The 17,967-nt window shown below is 37.3% G+C and overlaps 1 protein-coding gene across 1 annotated transcript in view; it reads right to left on the bottom strand.

The window, feature by feature from the left end:
- Positions 1–17,961, bottom strand: part of RNF11 (ring finger protein 11) — a 38,581-nt gene extending 20,620 nt beyond the window's left edge. The window contains exon 1 of the mRNA XM_077779810.1: positions 17,758–17,961. Within this exon, the coding sequence (XP_077635936.1) occupies positions 17,758–17,880 (123 nt within the window). The 5' untranslated portion in view covers positions 17,881–17,961. The remainder of the gene's footprint in view (positions 1–17,757) is intronic.
- Between the last annotated feature and the right edge of the window lie 6 nt (positions 17,962–17,967).

Raw genomic sequence — 17,967 nt, 5'->3', positions numbered from 1 at the left:
ATTTAAAATTGAATGGATAATTCCAGTTTGAGGCTAACAAAGGTAGTCCTAATTCTCCATTTAAAAGATGACTTCTGAAAGTTACTTTCAATTGACAGATTATGTAGTTTCAGGAATTTTCCTGGCTGTTTTCTCCAACTCTGGTCCAGTGACTCCTCACTTTCATGGACCGGATCAGATTTCCTTAACTGAATTTCTGCTCATTTGACCACGTAAAAATCTCCACATATCAGCTCTTTACCCTGAATATTCCATTTCTACCTAACGGTCCAAAATGGACCACCTCATTCTTTACAAATCATTCAGGCCCCTTAGATGTCCCAGAGTCAAACCTACAACCCTCCCCACGTGTGCATCTATCTCCAGTTAAGGTTTCCATCTTGTTAAAATAGGCACTATCAAAAGTACAATAATAACCTATGGATGCCTGGGTAGCTCAGTTGGTTAAGCATCTGACTTCAGCTCAGGTCATGATCTCACTGTTCCCAAGTTTGAGCCCCATGTCAGGCTCTGTGCTAGCAGCTTGGGGCCTAGAGCCTGTTTCAGATTCTGTGTCTCCCTCTCTCTCTGACCCTCCCCTGCTCACGCTGTCTCTCTCAGAAATAAATAAAACATTAAAAAATTAAAAAGAAAGGCTACGTCAGAAAGAAATATTCAGGTAGGGAACGGGCCACCAGTTATTAGAGATGTTAGCGCATTCTGGCATAAAACAAAAAGCTGACAATTTCAGGATTAGATGAAACCTCAAAAGTCTTTTATGACTCATCCAACTCAGACTGACATCCTCTCTGGTACACCTTGGAAAAGGTCACCCAAACAATCTAGTAATGAGGAACAACCCATAGAAACAAGCCACTTCATCGAAGGCCAACCATGATGCCCAAGTTCTTTTACTGAAACCACCCTATGCTCTAATAACTTCCACCCATTAGTTTTATCCCTTTCAACCAAGGGCACCTAAACATTTATGGATAGTGATAATATGCCCCTTAAATATCTTCTCCAAAATGAAAACTCCCAACTCCTTCAACCTTTCCTTATAACCTGAAACCTCCCCTCTCTCTCTCTGCCTCTCCCCATTCACACTGTTTCTCTCAAAAATAAACATTAAAAATTTTTTGAAATTAAAGTACAGTAACTCCTAAATGTCCATAAAATAGGGAACTGGGTAAAAAACATTAATACAATACTATTTAGTCCTAATGAAGAATAAAGCTTTTTATATACTGACAGAAAAAGCAAGGTGCAGAACTGTGTGTACAGTGGTCTTTTTGTGTAAAGGGGTGAAGAAGGACTATTTGTATTTGCTCCTATGTGTATAAAATCTCTTGGACCCACAAAACCATTAAGGTTAGTTGCCTATGGGATATGGAACTGAGTGGCTACAAAAGAGTAATAAGTTGTTTCATCTGTATGCTTAAAGAATGACTACATGAATGTATCACTTAATTATTAAAACATAATTATAATTATAGATGCTAATCGTAAAAACAATGGTTTTCTTTTATGTAGGTCAATCCTGTTACATTTAGGTGGATTGTTTCCACCTTTGAGAAAACTTATACTGTAGATTTTTGCTGCCTTCCCTATTCAAGCTATTCTTCTCACTGGATCCTTCCTATCAGCTTATAAACATGATCAAATTTTTAACATTTATTATTGAGAGACAGAGACAGAGCAAGAGAATGGGAGGGGCAGAGAAAGGGCAGACACAGAATTTGAAGCAGGCTCCAGGAGGAGCTCTAAGCACAGAGCCCATTGAGGGGCCTGAACCCACAAACTGCCAAGATCATGACCTAAGCCAAAGTCAGATGCTTAACCGACTGAGCTAACCAGGTGCCCCTAAACATGATCAAGTCTTATTAAAACAAACTCATTCACCTTCAATTTTACATTCCATTACTGCCCTATTCCTATGCCCATTTGCAACGAGTCTTCTCCCAATGTAACCTGTTCTTGACGTTTCTATAGCCTGATCTCTTGGATACATTCTTTTCATATAATCTATTACTAAATTCTGTATGTTTCTTAAGTATCAACACAACTCATTCATAACTCTTCATCCCTATTACAAATAGCCAACACCCTAGTATGATATTAGCTAATGCAGCGGCTTCCTAGTCTTCCCTTGTCTACTATCCCCTTCCTATTCTCAGAGATCTTTCAAATGCAAATCTAATTTTCATAATCACCTCACCCACAACTCCATTTAAAATTATTTAGTGGCTAGCTTTCCACTACTCTAAAGTCCTTAAAATATCCTTAAGATAATATAAACAACCAGGCATAAGCAGCTTAATGACTACTCCCAGGGTATAAACATGTACTACCCACTTCTCTAAAATGCTGTTTTACAACAGGCAAGTTTGATTCCCTAAGAGATCTTGTTTGAGATGCTCGACATACAAAATATTTTAATGTATTTCACAATTTTATCTTTTTGGTTCTACATCTTAGAATGTTTTCTGAATTGTAGGTCATAATCTACTGTGAGTTGTAAAATCAGTTTTAGAGGTCCAAGGGCTTTTTAGAAAATGAAATAGAATAATATACAGAATATATAGCAAGGATCAATATGTTTGAAACCCCAGTCTTGTTAGCACTTTGAGATTATGATGCTGCCATTTTCCTTGTGATACGTTTTTCATCTAAGACTTAAGAATTTATACTTCAAGTTAATTTTCTCAATAGATTTCAAGAATATCAGCCATTCTTAAATGGCCTCATTTCATAAATGAGGTCTGACAATTTACCTAACAGTGCTGCAACAAAACTTAACTGAATTCCTGTACCACACACCTATCAGAACTGTGGCTCAAACCCCAAAGGCTTTGTGGTTTCTGGCAGCAGTGATATGAACTCATGACCTGCAACTGGAGACTGCCTCTCAGGGATTCTTAAAGGTCTTTGTGGCACAGAAACCTCTGGCAATCTGGAAAGTTATAAGCCATTTCTCAGATAGTGTTTTTGAATGAATACATAAGATAACCAAGGAAAACAGTTATCTCAAAATGCAGTTCTATCCATGACCTTATAGGGATCTGTGGACCAATGGGTAAGTATTCATCAACTTAAAGATTACACTGAGCTTTAGAATTTAGATGTTTTAAAAAGTCCTAGCTGATTAAAGTATGTTTTAAGGAATAAATTAAATGCACCAAGAAATAAAATTAGGGCGAGAAAATTCCAGATAATGAAAGACAGCTGGAGAGGGAAGGCATATCAATGAAACATTGATAAGCTTACCTCAGTATTTAAGGTTTCTTCTTTTTTCCCATTTTTCTTCTCTATGTACATGTGGAATTCATGCTAAAATTGAGTTCATTTATTTAAATATGACCCAAGGAAACTTTAAAAAAAAAATTTTTTTTTTTTAAAAGGTGCTATGGGGGCACCTGGGTGACTCAGTTAAGTGTCCAACTCCTGATTTTGGCTCAAGTCATGATCTCATGGTTCCTGGGATTGAGCCCCACACTGGGCTCTGTACTGACAACATGATGTCTCCTCGGGATTCTCTCTCTCTCATTCTCTCTGTCCTTTCCCCATTCATGCAAGCAGTGTTTAGATAAACATTTAAGAAATAAAAAAAAATAGGGGTGCCTGGGTGGCTCAGTCAGTTAAAGCGTCCGACTTTGGCTCAGGTCATGATCTCATGGTTCATGAATTTGAGCCCTGCATCGGGCTCTGTGCTGACAGCTCAAGCCTGAAGCCTGCTTTAGATTCTGTATCTCCCTTTCTCTCTCTGACCCTTCCCTGCTCACACTGTTTCTCTCTCCTTCAAAAATAAACATTAAAAAAAAAATTTAATAAAAGAATAAAAAGGTACCATGTATCCAAATCTCAAAATACTTTATTCACAAAAATGCTGCATTAGTCATTGGTACTGCCTTTGGAATCTATTGGCAGCTGCTAGAAAATATTATGACAAGCTTAATTATCTGGTTTTCCAATATGCAGAATGAGAGGCACAGCAAGGGCAGGTGCATTAACAGTAGATGCAGAAACATCTGAGAGAGGGAAAAGAAACTGAGGGAAAAAAATGATAAAAAGCAGGTACGAAAATTAAAGGTAGAATAGGCTTCATCAAATAAAACAAACAGTCCTACATAATTAATTCAAGACTCTGGTGGAAGTACCCTGGTATTACTTCCAGGGTATAATAAACTAATCTTTTTAATAATTTTGAATTAGTAAGATGAGATGGAAATCTGCTCAGAAGTCAATATTTCACTGATTCATGGGGAAGAAGTAACAATGGAAAGGGAGGGTTGTGACATTTGAAAACAGACTGAGTTGAGAGTAAGACATTGTTACCAAAGGTACTATACTGGAACAAAGAATCTTGACAAAAATGTTAAAAAATGTGTCAGGTTTTCTACCCAAAACATATTTATCCAAAACAAATCCCTGTTTAAACTGGTAAATCTCACTTTAATTGCAATTGTACCTTCTACAACTGAATCCATTACATTCTCCTGTGTGATTTTACTACCTCATTTCTTTTTTAAGACTTTTTTTTCCCTGGACCTCCTTGCTCCTCTATTACCCTGAATCAACTACTTTTTAGTTCCTATGGCTTCAGGGCCCTCTTAGGTCTAAATTTACTTCTACTTCCCCATTAAAAAAAAAAAAAAGTCACAATGAAAGAGAAGAAACCAGGATACAAATGACAAGAAGGTAACACTAAATAAAACACATCCACACTATATTGCAATTAGCATTAATTCATAGACAGGAGCTGGTGCCTTAATACCAACTAATGATGAATATGCCATTTCTTATACTGATTTGGTTGAGAAAGGTTAGACAGGAAGGGGAATCACTGATAGAAAAGACATGGAAACACCAAAACAAACTTTGCTACCTTCAATATTGTTATTACACTGAGCTAGCAGGGCTGTTTATCCTCAAATGACAAAACAGATGTTAAGCATAAGGGTATTTTTGTCAATTCAGCAGAACACTGTTGTGCTATATGAAACCTACCTTTATATGATTTATGAAATATTTTTAAGACCCACTCCATTTTAAAGGCATCTCATTACTACAGCTATCTCTGTAAAAGCCACTTCATTATAATATCCCATTCTGACAGATTAACTCTACTGGAAATGGACTCCCATGTTCCCATGGCCTTTGAGCCAAATCTGGTTTATTACATCTATTTTCCTTTGCTATGCTGTATAATTAATTCTACCGTCTAAAATTCTGATCACATAGATGCCTGACTCTACTGCTAAAGCTGTTTCTTCACCTGTAAGGTGGAATAATATTCACTTTGATAGAATCATCATGAAAATTAAGAATTTCTAGTTTCTGGTCTGGCATGTAAGGTGCTTACAAACTACCATTCCATCCTAACAAAGGAAACTGAACAAACTGAGAAATCAACAACCCTTCTTGTATCTGTCAGACAAGTGAGGTCACAGGGAAAACTGCTGACCCAAAAATGCAGACAGACAAGCAGATACAGAAAACCAAAACTTACCAGAGCAGAAATCCCTAAGCAGAACCAGTGCTGGGGTAGGAAAACCTGAACTGTAACTGACAGACTGCTAGAGCTTCAGCATGGCCAAGTCTGAGTTAGAAAATCCAGGGGTGCCCCCACCTCTTTATCTTCGAGTTCTACCAGGTCCACAGTAAATATCAGAGAAAAATCCCCTCATGCTTCTAATAGGGGATGGGAAAAGATCTTTTGATATACACCAGAGTATTTTTTCTTCTTTTTTTTTTAATTTTTTTTTTTATAGCTTATTTATTTTTGAGACAGAGAGAGACAGAGCATGAGTGGGAGGGAGGGAGCAGAGAAAGAGGGAGACACAGAATCCAAAACAGGCTCAGAGCCTGACGCGGGCCTCGAACCCATGAACCGTGAGATCACTGACCTGAGCCGAAGTCGGATGCTTAACCAACTGAGCCACCCAGGCGCCCCAGCATTTTTTCTTCTTAACAAGGCCTGCACCCAGGAGAAACTTGCCAGAGCTAACCTGTACAAGTTTTATCATAACCTAACCTTATCTGAATGAATGGAAATACTCAAATCCAGCTGGTTCTAACCTACCACATGGAGGAAGGGAAATATCCAACCCCATCTTCCTCTTGCCATCCTGTCCCACCTAAGGGTAAGGGGGATGACACTGAGCAGCACTGTGAATTGCAAATTAAAAACAAAACATAACCACTATATACCTATTACAATGGGAAAATCCAAAACACAGACAGTATCAAATGTGGAGCAATAAGAAATCTCACTCACTGCTGGTGGGAATACAATGTGACATAGCTACTATAACAATTTGGCAAACATACTCTTACCACATTCGATCCAGCAACTGTGTTCCATGGTATTTACCTAAAGGAGTTGAAAATCTATGTCCACCCAAAAATGTACACGTGGATATCCACATCAGCTTTATTCATTCATAAGTGCTACTTGGAAGTAATCAAGATGTCATTTAGTAAGTAAAAGAATAAACTGTGGTACATCAAGAAAACAGAATACCATTCAGTGCTAAAATTAAGAAATGAGTTCTCAAGCCATGGATAGATATGGAGGAATTTTAATTGTATATTACTAAATGAAAGAAGACAATCTGGAAAAGCACCATTCTTTATGACAGGAAAAGGCATCCTAGAAAAGGCAAACTATGGTGAAATTAAAAAGGCTCAGTAGTTGCCAAGGGTTAGGAGGGAGGGATGAACAGGTGAAGCATAGAGGATTTTTAGGTCAGGGAAACTGTTATGAATGATGCTATACTGTGGATCTACGTTATTATACCTTTGTTCGAACTCAATGTACACAAAGAGTGAACCTTAATATAAACCTTGGACTTTGAATGATAATGATGTCTCAATGTAAATTCACTTTAAAAAAAAAAAAAAAGTTCAAGTGGCCCTATCAAAATCCTAGCTGGCTTATTTACAGAAATTGACAGCTGATCCTAAAATTCATATGGAATTAAAAGGGACTAAGAATAGCCAAAACAATGCTGAATAAGAATAAAGTTGGAAAATTCACACTTCTGACTTCAAACCGTAGTAAAGTTAGTGTAGTACTAGCATTAAGGATAGTTATAAAATAAACCCTTGTATTTATGGATGACTGATTTGGGCAGGAAAGCCAAGACAATGGGGGAAGAATACTCTTTTCAACAAATGGTGCTGGAACAGGACAGTCACTTACAAAAGAATAAATATGGTCCTTCCATTCATAAAAATTAACTGAAAATGAATCTACACCTAAAACATGAGAACCAAAAATAAAACAAAAGAGTAAATCTTTTTGACTGGGGTTTGGCCAAACTTCTTAGACATGACATCAAAAATTCAAATATCAAAAGAAAAAACTGAACTTCAAAAAATTAGTAACTGTTGTGCTTAAAATAACACCATTGAGAAAGTGAAAAAAAACCCCACAAAACAGGAGAAAACTTTTTGCAGATCATATATCTTTTTTTTTAAATTTTTTACAGTTTATTTATTTTTGAGACAGAGAGACAGAGCATGAGCGGGGGAGGGGCAGAGAGAGAGGAAGACACAGAATCCGAAACAGGCTCCAGGCTCCGAGCTGTCAGCACAGAGCCCAATGCAGGGCTCGAACCCATGAACCATGAGATTGCAGATCATATATCTTATCAGGGACTGGAATATATAAAGATCTCTTGCCAGCAACTCAATAATAAAGACAACCTAAATAAAAATAGACAAAGGAAGGGTGCCTGGATGGCTCAGTTGGTGGAGCATTTGGCTGTTGATCTCAGCTAGGGTCATTGTCCTAGGGTCATGGGATCAAGCCCTGATTCAGATTCTCTCTCCCCCAGCCCCATCTCCCCCATTTGAACTCTTTCCAAAAAAATATTGATTAAAAAATAATAGGCAAAGAATTTAAATAGATACTTCTCCAAAGAAGATATACAAATGACAAAAAGCACATAAAAAGATGCTCAACACTTTTTTTTTATTCTCAGGAGACAGTGTGCGAGTGGAGACGAGGAACAGAGAGAGAGAGAATCTTAAGCACACTCCATGCCCAGTGCAAAGCCCAATACAAGGCTCATGATCTCACAATCGTGAGATCACATGAGCAGAAATCAAGACCTAGACACTCACCCGACTGAGCCCCCAGGTACCCCAAGATGCTCAATATTGGTAGCCTTCAGGGAAATGCAATCAAAACCACAATGAGATGCCACTTTATAGCCACTAAGATGGCTACAATAAAAGCAGACAATACACTTTGGCAAACCATGTGCAAAAACTGGAACTCTTGTGCACTGCTGGTGGAAATATGAAATGGTAAAAGTACTCTGGAAATGGTTTGGTAGTTCCTCAAAAGGTTAACCATGGAATTATGACACAGCAATTCCACTAACAGGTGTATAATGAAGAGAAATGAAAACACCTTCACTTAAAACTTATACACAAATATTCATAGCAGTGTTCTAACAAGCAAAAAGTAGAAACCCAAACGTTCATTAATTGAACAATGGCTAAAAACAAAATGTGGTAGATTCATACAATGGAAAATTTCATGATAAAAAGGAATGAAGTCCTAATACATGCTACAACATAGATGAATCCTGAAAACATTATGCTAAGTGAAAGAGGCCAGGCACAAAAGACCACATACTAGTATGTATTTCTCAATGGGGAAATGTAAGTTAAAACCACAATGAAAAGACTTGTACACACTTAACAAAATGTCTAAAATGAAACAGAATGATAATACCAGGTGCTAGTAAGGATGTAGAGCAAACAGAACTCTTATACATAGCTGATAGGAGTGTAAACTGATGAACCACTTTTGGAAAACTATTTGTCAATTTATTTTGAAATGCATCAACAAATAAGATGGACTGGTGTTGGTTAAATGTCTTAACTCTTGATTTTGGCGCAGTTCATGATCTCACTGTTCATGAGTTAGAGCCCCGCATCAGGCTCTGCGCTGATAGTGCAGAGCTTGCTTGAGATTCTCTCCCCATCTCTCTCTGCCCCTCCCCTGCTCACAGTCTCTCTCTAAAAATAAATAAACTTAAAAAAAAAAAAAAAAGAATAGTGGTTATCTTTGGCAAAGGGGTACTACTGACTGTTGGAGGAGGTATGAGGGAGACTTTTGGGGTTAGAAACAGGCTATCTATCTTGATGGTGGTTATAACATATAAAAGTCACTGGACTATACAGTTAATATACTATTAGTTATGTGTTAAAGATATACTCTTTAGTGTACATAATCAATAAAAAAATTTTATTTACACACACAAATATTATCATTTTAATGTAACAAGATGATACAACTTTCTCTAAATTCCTGTTTACCACCTACCAATTACTCTTTTGGCTCCAAGCTTTCCCACTCATATTTTAATCAGGGCAGCCCTTTTGCTTTTATTCCATTTCTTACACCAATGTTCAGGTAAGATTTCACTTGAAGTCTTCAAAAGCTAAAAGGCAAATTTGTGATTCACTGCTGTATCACAAATTGATACCCCAACTTCAAAAGTCTACATCAATTTAATACTTCAGTATATACTGCTTCATTAGAACTAATAAATGCTTCCTTTATATCCATTAACCTCATCCCCTTAACTAAAATAAAATGGTAGCTCCTGAGGGATAAAGGGTTCATTTTCCTTTCCCCTTGGGCATAACATAAATTTGCTGACTAATAAAAGAAACTGTTATGGAGTGTCCTGGTTTTATCTTTAAAGCCTTACTTATTCAGTTTATGATAAACTGCTTTTTTCCCCAACAAATATAAGAATTAAATTGTTGGGGTGCCTAGGTGGCTCAGTTGGTTAAGCATCAATTCTTTATTTCAGCTCAGGTCATGAGGTCATGGTTTGTTAGTTTGAGCCGAGCGCTTACAGTGTAGAGCCTCCCTCTCTCTGCATCCCCCCCAGAAATTAAAAAAAAAAAAAAAAAATTAAATTGTTATACAAAATTACATGTAATTTAAAAAAATCTTTTTTAATATTTATTTTTGAGAGAGAGTGCCAGTGGGGAGTAGAGAGAGAGGGAGACAGAATCTGAAGCAGGCTCCAGGCTCTGAGCTGTCAGCACAGAGCCTGACGAAGACCTCAAACTCACAAACCATGAGATCATGATCTGGGCTGAGGTCAAGATGCTTAACCAACTGAGTCACCCAGGAGCCCCCATTACCTGTAATTTTAACTAGCTAGGTCAGTTATACAAGTCTCACTCTTCTTAAAACCATTCAGTTTTATAAGAATTCAGAAAATTTTTAATAAATTTAGAAACAAATATATCTGGAGGATTGCTTTTCTTCATTCCCACAATTTCATATCCCTTAGTTACTTTACAATAAGTAACAAGATAATTACTCAACTGGCCTCTGGGAGCACACTCCAGGTTGGCTATTTAATTAAAAGATAGGTATATGTGTATTCATATTAAATTGAACTCAAAAGTATTCTTGATCAGTTAAAATAAGGAACTCTAAGACTTCAAAAAGCAACATATCATAAAGCCAAATTGAGTATCAGAATCAAAAGGTCAGGCAGATTATCCAACAGCAGAATATATTTAGTTCTCCCTTATCACTTTACTTTTCAATTGCATGTAGCAATCTCTTTTGCCATTAAAAACACACACTTAAGCTGTCTATTAGCAGCCAGCTTTTCCTTCTTCTCTTTCACTCATATTTCACTCTTAGTCTTTATTATCTCCACCAATTCATTTATAAACCAACTGCAAAGATCTTGAATTTTGAGCATGTTAACTACCATAAATATTCATTATATTCAGTATTAAAAGTTGCTGGTAAGGAATCAACTTCTAAAAATTTGTTACAGCCTATTTAATAGCCTATTTGAATACAGGACAGAAAAAGATCATCCCTAACTCTTTGCTTGAAGGAAAGTTATACATAGAAGATAATTATATTCAGAAATGGCTCAAGGCAAGATCACAAATATAACACCTAATTCTAATTGTATTTACAATTATCTTCCTTTCATTCCCCTCCTCATTTATAGAAGTTAGCTTGGCTAAAACACAGTAATGACAGAAGACAACAGAGAAAAAGTGACCCAAGTTGAAGGGAGAAGCTATACTAGTCATTCTGTGACTATTTTTCTATTTAGAAGCCAAACAAAATTAAGACTTTTAAAAAGAAGAATCTCAATCAACCTAATGTATTGTATTAAGATTTTAAGAGATCGAAATTTTATAATATGGAGGTTTCTTGAAAGTATTAATATTTTAAGGAAGTCAACTTCTCAGATCTTATGGACAAGTAACTCATTACCCCTATCTTCTCAAGTTACCTTATAATTAGCTCTAGAATTAAACTGTGACACGTCCTACTCTTAAAGGTGGGTACAATCTTAATGGCAAAGAATCAGTCTTCATTAAAGGACAGGAAGACAGAATGGGTTCCAGGCACAAATAAAACCCTTGCAACAATGGTAACAAATAAGCAATATCTTAAAAAAAAGACAAGGCAAGTTAGACTACCAGAATACAAATCAATCTCAAATGAAAGTTCACACACTTTATACATTAGAAGTGACAGAACAAAAATGAATACAAATAAAAAAATGTGGTAGAGAAAAATAACAGAATCCTTTAAAGTACAAAGGCCAAAAAGCACAGGATTCTGGGAAAAATATATAGAAGCAAACAACCATAAAACTTCTCACTCATAGAAACATTCAGTAACTGATTTTCATTTATTCAAGTATTTGAGTGCCTGCTATGTGAAAAGCACAGCTCTAGGAATGCAAAGATGAATCAGAGTTGCAGTCTCACAGAAGAGGTATGACACTGTTATAAATAAAATCAAATAGGAAAGGTAAAGTGTCCTAATAATGGTAAAGTGCTAAAGGAGTTCAGAGTAAGATGTTATTCAAATTGGGGGAAATCAGAAAAGGATTCATGGCATTTGAGCTGGACCTTGAAAACTAGAATTTAGGGGTGCCTGGGTGGCTCAGTCGGTTAAGCGTCCGACTTCGGCTCAGGTCATGATCTCACGGTTCGTGGGTTCGAGCCCCGCGTCGGGCTCTGTGCTGACAGCTAGCTCAGAGCCTGGAGCCTGCTTCAGATTCTGTGTCTCCCTCTCTCTCTGATCCTCCCCTGTTCACGCTGTCTCTCTCTCTCAGAAATAAATAATTAAAAAAAAAAAAACATTTTAAAAAAGTAAAAAAAAAGAAAACTAGAATTTATACTGGAAACAAGGGAAGAGAATTCTGGGCAATGGGAACAGAAGAGCAACGCAAAGGTTGGAAAGTAGACGGCATATATAGAATATAGCAAACTTTTCAGGCTGACTCAAATAGAAGTTGTGTACAAGACTACAAAAAGCTGGAAAAGTATGTTAGGAGCCAGATCATGACTTTGATTGCTAATACAGAGATCTTCAGTAGTAAGTCCTGAATAAGTCATTAAGGAATAAGATGCAAAGAATTTGATCTAGATAGATTTATCTAGCACTGAAGAATGAAATGAATGAGGAAGAGAGGAGACATCAATTAGGTACCATGAGAGGACTTCAATCATGGTGGTGACAGAATAAGAAGGAGAAGGCACAGTTCTAAGGTAAGCACTAGGTATCTACAACATGTAGAATGCCATTCCACTCCACTGATTAAATTTTTAACTCTTTTATCATTCTCATTTTTAAAGAAACTATTTAGGAAAAACAATCATTGGTAAAGCACTGAGAGCTAATTAATTAACACATGATTTCCACATAAGTATTACAAACAAAAATATCACAAATAAAAATGGTCAGGGAAGGTTTTATCAAAGTAGTTAGAGCTGATCTGCACTTTAAGGAAAAGACAACTTTAAGAGGGGAGGGATAAAATATCATACAAAGGAAAATTTTTTTTAAGTTAAATAATAAGATGAAGATGTGTGAAATACAGACTGAAGTAATTTCTACCAGAAAGGTAGAGAAAATTAATGCATAAAAAAATCTTCAAATGCCTAAATTTAACTTCATATTGTTATCAGAAAAACAAGGTGTTGATTTTATTACAGCTTTGAATACTTAAAAATAAGTGCCGTATTTTGTTATACTCTATATTTTGAAAGGAGATGGGTTACTTTTAATGAGTTCCAAACAAATCTAAGCCTTTTTTTTTTTTTAAGCATCTTGAAGAAAGCTTTATTCAGTCACAATCTGAAATATCCAAAATGCTGGGGTGCCTGGGTGGCTCAGTCAACTGAGTGTCTGACTTCAGCTCTTGTCATAATCTTACAGTTTGCAGGTTGGATCCCTACATCAGACTCTAGGCTGACAGTTCAGAGCCTGGAACCTGCTTTGGACTCTGTGTCTCCCTCTCTCTGCCCCTCCCCTGCTCAGACTCTCTCTCTCTCAAAAATAAACATTAAAAAAAATGGAAAGATCCAAAATGTTGTTATTCATGAAAGAAGTTCCTTAAAACACAATAAAATCTGATAACTTATTTTACATGTAAGTGACAGTCATCTGACTCAGATCCACCTGACTCCAAACCCAGAGCTACACTTGCACTCACTGCTGTATTAAAAATAACTTATTTTCTTCTGATTTTAAAATCCAAAATGAATTAATCAAAAGTATGACAGGATGAAGTGACCAATAAAAAACTACTGCAAAACTGAGATACCAATCTGTATTTATACAAATACATACACAGTATTCAAACAAAGTGGCTTTTGTTGTTGCTCAATGAATACTAAGCTCTTTTTACAAATGTTACTCCTGAATTATCATATGACAAATGGAAGGAGATCTTAAGCCTGGTCATATATACCTTTGAGCACTGGGCTACCAGCTGGTCTTTCGTCTTCGGAACCTTCATACCCCAGCCTTTCATGATTTATCTTCCCTCTCACAACCCATCTCAGACTGTCTTTGATGGGTAGATTTCCTTTGTATTCTTTTTAACCTTTCAGGAGAGAGTAGAGGGTGAGCTCAATTTCTTTATATTCAACCTTATAATTCAGGAAGAGCTCTAATTTCTTCCCTTCCATTTCTTTAAGGAAAAGGATTCAAATACTTTCTCATAAAAAAACATTGTTATAGAATACAGTAAAAAGAAAACCTGAATAATTTATTATTTTAAACCAATTCCTATATTTAATATTACTGAAATTTGATTTTTAGGATTGATTCCTTGAAAATGATCCATAATAAAAGAAAGAAGGCACTAGGAATATGCATTAATTCTTATAAGACATTAAACTGCACTGGCCTCAAAATACATTAATTCATTTAAAACAAACCCATTCATTCAACCAATAATTGAGTGCCTAATGTATGCCAGCTACTGTTCAACAATTTAAAAAAAAAAACCTCTTTTCTTCAAGGAGCTTAGCCCTAGTGGAAGAAGACAGATAATAAGCAATAACCATAGTTAAGACAGTGTGTTAGAGAGTGATAAATACAATGGGGGAAAAAATAGAACAGGGTAAGGAAGAATTCCAGGGTGTTGGGGTAGGTTGTAATTTTAACTTAGGGCGTTAAGAGGGTTTATGAAGGTGTCATTTAAGTAAAGACCTGAAGGAAGTAGAAGAGTCAACCGCAGTAATAACTGGGGAAGATTACTCTAGGCATAAAAACAACCAAGGCATACATAGGTCCTAGGAACAAGTAGACCAGAGAAGGTAAAGAGACCAGGAGGAAGAATAGTAAGAGACATTAAGACATATGTGTGAGGATATATAGATTATGTAGGGTTTATGGGACATTAAGGAATTTGGCTTTTACTGTGAATGAAATGGTGATTCACAGAAGATTGAGCCAAGTGACAAGATCTGTTTTACCAGAATCACTGGCTGCTGGGTTAAGAACAGACTATACGGAAGACAAGGGTGAATGCAGGGAGACCAGTTAGGAGGATGCTAAACAAATCCAGGAAAGAAACAGATACTTCCTATAAACTTACCATAATGGTACAGTATTTACTTTTTAAACATAAATAAGTAAATAAAACAAATCTATCAGATACTGCTAATAGGAAATAAGTGGAACTTAGAAATTTAGTGTATAGAGTTCTTGGCATACATGTATCTCATGCACGATATACACAAAGGACGTCTCTTAAACTACCAACTACAGAAAAAGAAAAATACTAAGTGTGTTCCTTTATAATCAGCTTTTCCCATTATGAATTTTTAAAAAATACTATTACAGCTGACACTATTTTTTTTAACATTTATTTATTTATTTTGAGAGAGAGAGGTCGTGCACAAGGGGCAGAGAGAATCCCAAGGCGGCTCTGCATTTTCAGTGCAGAGTCCAAGGAAGAGCTTGATCACATAAAATGTGCAATGACCTGCTGAAATTAAGAGTCTGGACGCTTAACCAACGGAACCACCCAGGTGTCCCTGAGATTATTCTTTAAAGAAAAAAGCTAATAACTCCTGTAGCTCTGTTAATCATATACTATTTTGAAGAAAAAAGTTACTTCTGTCTACTGAATATATAAATCATTGCCTTTGGCCTAGTGTTTCTCGATCATCTAAATAAACCATTACTAAAAATCTTTTTTCCTTTGGGAGGAGACAAAATTTTTTCTACAAGTTTCTTTTTATGCTCCCATCCTTTAAAGAAATTATTTTCTTCCAATTGATACCAAATTGGCTTATCATATCTGCGTCATTCACTTCAGGAAAGGGCAACCACAGAAACAACCAGTCACAAATAACATGTTTCAAAAAATGTTCCCTCATGATACAAAAAAATCTCTCCTTATCATATAGTCCTCCTGGAAAAGGCAAATACAATTCCCATAAACTCCATAAAGTTATCCTTAACACTGTATTATGATAAGGATACGCAAATAAGGGCAGTTAAGATATTCAATTTGTCTGGAAAGGGATTAAGGAGCATAGTAAGAGATTTTGAAATAAATCATACCTTAAAAAAATTTGCTCATGAGACTGAAATAAGCATACTGTCCTATAGTATTTGAGGGAAATGAGGAGTGAAATCTTCAAAGATTCAGAAAGATTAAAAGACTTCCCTGTGACACTGTTTGGAAGAAACAGGTGTATAAACTTATAACACACAGTACTGAATTCAAATTCATTTATTCAACATGTAAGTGCTTCTTAAGTGCCAGTAATTTCACAAAGCATTGAGGACACAGTCCTTGTTCTCAAAGGCTTACAGTCTTCACTTATCTCACAAGTTACTGAGTATTATGAACCAGATGCTGGGGAAAAAACAGCCTGACAGGTGACACAGGGTTCCTACTTGCATGCAGCTCACACTAGGGAAGGAGGGAAATGCCTTTAGGATGAAACATGCATGTACTAAACAAGGATATTAACACCCAAGTGTTGTATGTGCTGCTTATGGAGGAGAGAGTTGGGAGGGAGGGGCACAAACAAGGGAGTGATGGATTCAGAGGGAGGGAGGGAGGGGAACACAGAGACTGCAGACAGGAGAGCTGAGTCCTTAAAGAGGATTAGATGTTCACCTGGCCGACCTTGGGGGAAGGGATCCTAGCAAAGGGAGCAACTGGAGCAAAGGCAGAGAGATGTGAATAGGCTGGTGTATTCTGTAGGCCTGGAATACAGACACGTGAGAGTTAAGTCATGGAGGCTTCTGTAAGTCAAAATTTTAAGACTGGACTTTACTCATATATATGAAAGGCCCCTGTCACAATTTTAAGACTGGACTTTACTGGTATGTATGAAAGGCCCCTGAGAGTTTTATTCAGAAAACCAGCATATGTGATCAGGTTTTTCTGGTGTGATGAGACACTGGTTTACACAGGAATGAGAAAAGAACACTAGATAATGATGTCACCACATGAAACAACAAAGGAGACTGCCCAGTTAGAAAACTAAACCCCCTTCAGGAAAAGAAATTAAGCCACTTAACTATATCCAAGCCCCTCTGGAAAAAAAGTTTTTAACCACTATCATCTAAAATTGAAAAGTAGAGGAAAGGTTTTATATATATATTATGGACTATAATATCTACATATCTATTGTGAGTTCAAGAGGTCTTAGCTTTTCATTAATTGTATAAACAGACGGGACTGCTGATTGCTGTACAAAAAAGCAACGAAACTGTTCAGGAGTAAGACTTTGACGCAAAGGGATTAACAGAAGGTATTTAAGTCAAGTTTAGGGGTTTCCAAAGTTCAAGATAATCAAGTTTTATTGAACCAGCGCATTTACAAGGTGTGTCATAGGGGTGGAGCAAAAGGAGGAGGGATTAAAAATATATATAAACAAGTAACTCTTAATGTTGCTGGGACTAAAATCACTTGAAGATATTTTCAAAGAGAAACGAACACCACCAGACCCAATTAACGTAAACACACGGGAGGCAAGAGGGAGGTGAGGATGACCATACAAGACAATATAAATGGGTTGGGGGACAACCACCTACCCAGAACCCATAATCCAGCTGGCGCTGCGATGAGGAAATCATCCCCAAACCTCACAGCTCAGACTCCACGATTTAGGCATACAAGGAGAATGGCATTCCCAAATTGCACAACCGAACCGCCAGTCACTGGTCAAGGAGATATGATCACATACTCGGATCCCAGAACTCAAGGACAGAGAGTACCATCCCCACACCATACCTGAGGGGAGGTGAAAGGTCCCCCCACTATTCTGGGAGTGGGAAGCAATCACCCTCAGATCCTAGCCTAAGAAGGTCGACGCCCCTCAGGCCATGCCTTGCCAAAGCCTGGGGCAGTGACAGTCCCGAAGCCCCCTCAGTCTCTGCCCGGAGCTGCCTCCACTCCTCGCACCCCCTCCTCCCCAACACACACCCTCCCCTACCTGATATGGCGGCGGCGGCTCCTGATCCGGCTCCGTTCCCTCGCCAAAACTAGCCCGGTCGGACTGAGACTCGTGAAGCAAAGAGATGTCATCCGACGTGGGGGATTTGAGGCAGTTCCCCATCTTCCGGCGCTAATATGTGTGATCTGGGGGAGGAATAAAGCAGTGGCGGGGTCGTTCGCACGCTCCGCGGTCAGCCTCGGTCAGCGA

Source organism: Crocuta crocuta, unplaced genomic scaffold (genome assembly GCF_008692635.1).
Source record: "Crocuta crocuta isolate KB4526 unplaced genomic scaffold, BGI_CrCroc_1.0 scaffold168, whole genome shotgun sequence".
Taxonomy (NCBI): domain Eukaryota; kingdom Metazoa; phylum Chordata; class Mammalia; order Carnivora; family Hyaenidae; genus Crocuta; species Crocuta crocuta.
Note: the sequence above shows the minus strand (reverse complement) of the source record. Positions and strands in the feature narration are given on the sequence as shown.